General features: G+C 45.1%; 1 protein-coding gene across 2 annotated transcripts in view; it reads left to right on the top strand.

Annotated features, from left to right (window-relative positions):
- SLC7A9 (solute carrier family 7 member 9) overlaps positions 1-1,026 on the top strand; it is a 42,258-nt gene extending 41,232 nt beyond the window's left edge. For both annotated transcript variants that reach the window (XM_018570751.1, XM_018570752.1), the window contains one exon: positions 884-1,026. In XM_018570751.1, the coding sequence (XP_018426253.1) occupies positions 884-948 (65 nt within the window). In that variant the 3' untranslated portion in view covers positions 949-1,026. The remainder of the gene's footprint in view (positions 1-883) is intronic.
- The last annotated feature ends 3,611 nt before the right edge of the window (positions 1,027-4,637 follow it).

Raw genomic sequence — 4,637 nt, 5'->3', positions numbered from 1 at the left:
AGATGGTTCCTATATTTGTGTTGCCATGCATGTGCATTGGGATGTCATCCAAAATGGATGGCACTGCACTGATGTCTTGCATCACGTTAAAAGGCATTTGCATCGGCTGGATTTGTGAAAGTTGAGAATGAAAGGCTGGGAATAAGCGCTCGGGGAGGGGGGAGGGGTCCAGGGATGCTGGGTGCGCTGCTTCTCAAATGTGCAGACCGGGGTGTCCGACGTTTGTACTGAGGGTAACAAAAAATAGGGGGAGGAGAAGCGCCAACAACCTGGCGTGGAATGGTGATTGGGTGTTAGGAAGAAAGAAAGGTTTACTCACATCTGGGTGAGTTTGTTGAGTCTTGGACCGAGGATTTCAGGGAGGTGGTGCTGTGTGGCAGGGTGCCGGCACGTCTGATCTGATCTCCGGAGATTGGATCAGAAACGCTCTCTCTACCCATCTGTGATGGGTAGAGAGAGCATCTGTACCATTAGCTCAGCGCGTCCACTCTGTGCGCTCTCTACTTCCTGTTACTTTATGAATGGAGTTAGTCACTGACAGTCTATGGCAGGGATAGCCAAACTCCAGCCCTCTGGCTGTGGTGGAACTACAAATCCCATGAGGCATTGCAAGATTCTCCCAGCCACAGACATGACTCCCGGAGAGAGATGCATCATGGGATTTGTAGTTTCACCACTGCTGGAGGGCCGGCGTTTGGCTACCTCTGGTCTATGGGATCACCACATGCAGGAAGGAAGGATTTCCATTCATGAAATGGCAGGGACCGGTAGCATTGAGCTACTAGGATCAAGGAGCTAACCTTGCTTCTGTACCAGTGTTCGGGGATATTTTATTTGGCTGGAGTTTAGCTTGAGGTGTAAAATATTTTGATCTTTATTGCAGAGCCCATAACGATGTACATACAGATGATCATGGAGGTGGTTCCACCGGTAGAATCCAAAGAATAAAGGACCCTGGGAACTGTTAGCGCTGCAAGTCTGGACATTTTGTACATAGTGTAAAATGTAATTTCAAAAGGAAAAACATCCAAATATCCAAATATTCCATCACGGTGGACCCGCCCTCAGCAGCTTCAATCCTGGGATGTCTGCACTGTCTATGAATGAAAAGCTGAATTCAGCTCAGACAGGGACTCATTATCCAGCAGCAGAACTGTGGACGAGAATGTTTTGTTTCAGGAATGTCAAAATTTTGGTTTGTAAAAATTCTACACTCCGGAAGAGCTGTGTGACGTCTTCAATCAGCACAATCCCAGCACCCCCTGCCTCTTCCTACCTCTATGCACATAATGGGGATACACGGACTTCTCAAAGTGGTTTTTTTTTTTTTACCTAATCAATGTAAATGATCAGTGTGCGCCCAAACCAATCTGTGTTTTTATGTACAGTTTTGCAATAAAATATGTACATGGGGGGCAGCTAATTGTGCTCATTACATAGCAGATCGCACCTTTCTACCTGGTACAGTCAAATAGAGAGTCCCACCGCACTCCTGATCAAGAAGCCCCATACAATGTGGGGCGCTGAAGTGGCCGAAGCTGGCGCCGCCAAATACCTGCAAAACAGAAAATTGGTCGCCAGCACTCCAGGTTTTCTTGAAAACTAAATCCTTTTATTCATTCTCACAGGTCATATCGCCATGCGCGGTAACGTTTCGGAACCTGTCCGGTCCCTTTTGTTTGCCTGATGAAGGGAGCGGACAGGTTCCGAAACGTTGCCAGCAAGGGTGCTATGACCTGTGAGAATGAATAAAAGGATTTTGTTTTAAAGAAAACCTGGAGTGCTGGTGACCATTTTTCTGTTTTTCTACCTGGTACTGTACATTGGGAGGCCGATCTAAAACTTCATTGGATCAAGCCAACAGCGGGGGCACTGGTCTGATGTCTACATAACTGAAATGTCACAGAAAACATTACTACCGAGAACACTTTATTATAAAGCAAACAGGAGTTTTGTACTTGCCATAAAATCTGTTTCTGGACGTACATTAGGGGACGCAAGATCAGCGTAATCCAGAGACAACTGGGTTATACTGCTGCATACAGGAGGAAATAAGACACTGGAAAACAAAAATGCCAATAGCCAGCAAGGAATAATCTTTCCCATCATGCTTCAGCTTTAAGGGCCTGTTCACACGACGTCCGTTTTGTGTGCTGACCGGATCCGTACGCTGCTGCACTCAAAATGCATCCCAATGTATCCCTGTGTGTTTTATGGGCTCCAGTTCTCACGTGCGCAGTCCGTTCAGCTTACGACAGAAAAAATACTGCATGTCACATTTTGTCAGGTCCGGAAACGGAACGGATACGCAAACGCGTCAAAAACGCACTCCAGCTAACATACTAACAGCCCCACTTTTTTTTTTTTTGCTGGAACGCATCAAAAACGCGGCCAAAAACGCAATGCATCAGCAGCTCCACGTCTGCTGATCAGGACCTGATCTCATGTGAACAGGCCCTTATAGAAAAGCAATAGTAGCATTAAATAACAGACGGAGGGGGGGGAGGGGCAGTTAGGATTTGTGTCCCTTAATGAACCTACAGAAATGAATTTTACGGCAAGTAGAAAAATTCTGTTTTGTTTTTTTAACTGCTCATTAAGGGACTCGGGATCAGAGTAGTTCAGAGAAAACTGAGACATCCAAAAGCAGTTCAACTGAGGGTGGGCAACACGGCCAAAAAGCCCCCAGAACAACAGTGTAAGAACTGGGGGCAGCCTGCAGCTAAAAGAGCTGTTTGTAGGAACTTATGACTAAAGCTTGCATTAGCTATGGTCCGAATATGCACCTTGTAACTTAGATAACAGGAACAGAAAACCAAGTGGCAGCTTCGGATGTTCCTTGACAGGTAAGAGGAACTGACAACTACACAGGAGAACTCAGACCGGTGAGCAGTAGAAGGCCTAAGGCTGGCCATACATTTTTGGAAAAAATAGACCCGATTCCTCCATCACCAAACAGCGTGTCGATCGAGGAATCTCCGCTGTGCACATGCAGCAGCTGCCGGCACCTCTCAGAATACCCAACCAGAGCAGGCAGCTCAATCGAAGATTTTCCGACCGTCTCCTTCGATCAGCTGATCAAGGGATGCCGATCGAAATGGTGCTGACAGTGGCACCCACCGTGTGAATTTGGGCCGGTTCCTCAAAAACCCGGCCGAAATTCCAACAGTGTATGTAGACCAGGGGTAGCAAAACTCCGGCCCTCCAGCTGTGGTGAAACTACAAAATCCCATGATGCATCTATCTTCGGGAGTCATGTCTGTGAGAATCTTGCAATGGCTCATGGGATTTGTAGTTCCACCACAGCTGGAGGGCCGGAGGTTTGCTACCCCTGATGTAGAGTTTAAAGCTGGAATTTAACCTGAGTCCTGTGAACACCTAGAGGTGTATCTGGGGTTTGACAGGCAACACTGCATCCGAAGAAATGATTCTATGAACCTAACACAGGAAAGAGCAACCTCATCTAACTAGGGACGAGGTTTCAGAATCTTAGTCAAGCTACTGGGAACATCGACTGGATTGAGGAATGAGAAGGGAAGTGGAAGAATCTTTGCCAAGAGTTCACAACCCAGCTGCAGGTAGAGGGCCCTAAATACTGATGACTAAGTCCAACGAAGGCTTCCGAACTCACGCTACCCCCTGTTAGAGTATATCCATAGCAGGGTCTGGTCTTTCAGTCCTGGGAAGTACATGACAATCCAGTGATGGAAGCCCCCTACCAAGCAGGAAAAGAGATGCACTTGGGTGCTAAACCTTCACCATTCCACAGAGATCCACGACTGAGGGAATCCCAAATACACAACCTCGGCTTCAAGAGAGCAGTTACCGGTAATTTACTAAGCACTGTCCAGCAAGAGAACCAGGTCATTCAGTCCGTTATAGGAAGAGGTCCCAGACCTTTGAAGGTCAATGTCCAATAGAGATTAAAGGAGAACTATGGGGTGAGTGACGAGGTCTGCGCAGGAGGTTGGACCTTCAGGAGAGTTGGGTTGCCAGAGTCCAGGAAACATGATAGGATTTCTGGAAGATTCCACAGCGAGGATGCCAAGAAAAAGCATTAGCGTGGACATAACATACTGAACAGAGTTAATGGACTGAAGATAAAAACCATGATCAGCCATTTATAAAATCATACTTTAACACGTAAAAGATATATATCCCTTTGTCTTTAAATGAAACATTTACATATAAAAGTATAAAAACATTATCCTTAATGCATTGGACGAAAATCTTTTACAAACATTTTAGTTCCATGACTAATGTTTAAAACGAAAATTCGCATCTACTCATTGACTAATAATGGTGTAGATTACAATAACCCTAAAGTATATATATAATAATAGATGACTTCTGCAACTCACTTAATTAGTTAAGTTAACGGAAACCTATTTTTTCCTTTGTTTCATGTAAGTGATCCATTTCAAAAAGGAGGGAGTAATATAACTATTCTTTATTTTGAAATTGTATCTTTTGATCTTTTATCTATTGCTTAGGAAACAATTCAGATCGAACTCAATATTGAGTCCCTTAGGCATCATGGTGTCTAATAAATAAATCCATTTGGATTCATTTTGTGAAATTTTGCGGGTTAGATTCGTACCCCTCCAGTGCCTTTCCACTCGATCTATTCCTACCAC

The sequence above is a fragment of the Nanorana parkeri genome, unplaced genomic scaffold (genome assembly GCF_000935625.1).
Source record: "Nanorana parkeri isolate BGI_ZX_2015 unplaced genomic scaffold, ASM93562v1 scaffold1590, whole genome shotgun sequence".
In the NCBI taxonomy this organism is placed as follows: domain Eukaryota; kingdom Metazoa; phylum Chordata; class Amphibia; order Anura; family Dicroglossidae; genus Nanorana; species Nanorana parkeri.
This window is presented reverse-complemented; position numbering and strand designations above follow the sequence as displayed.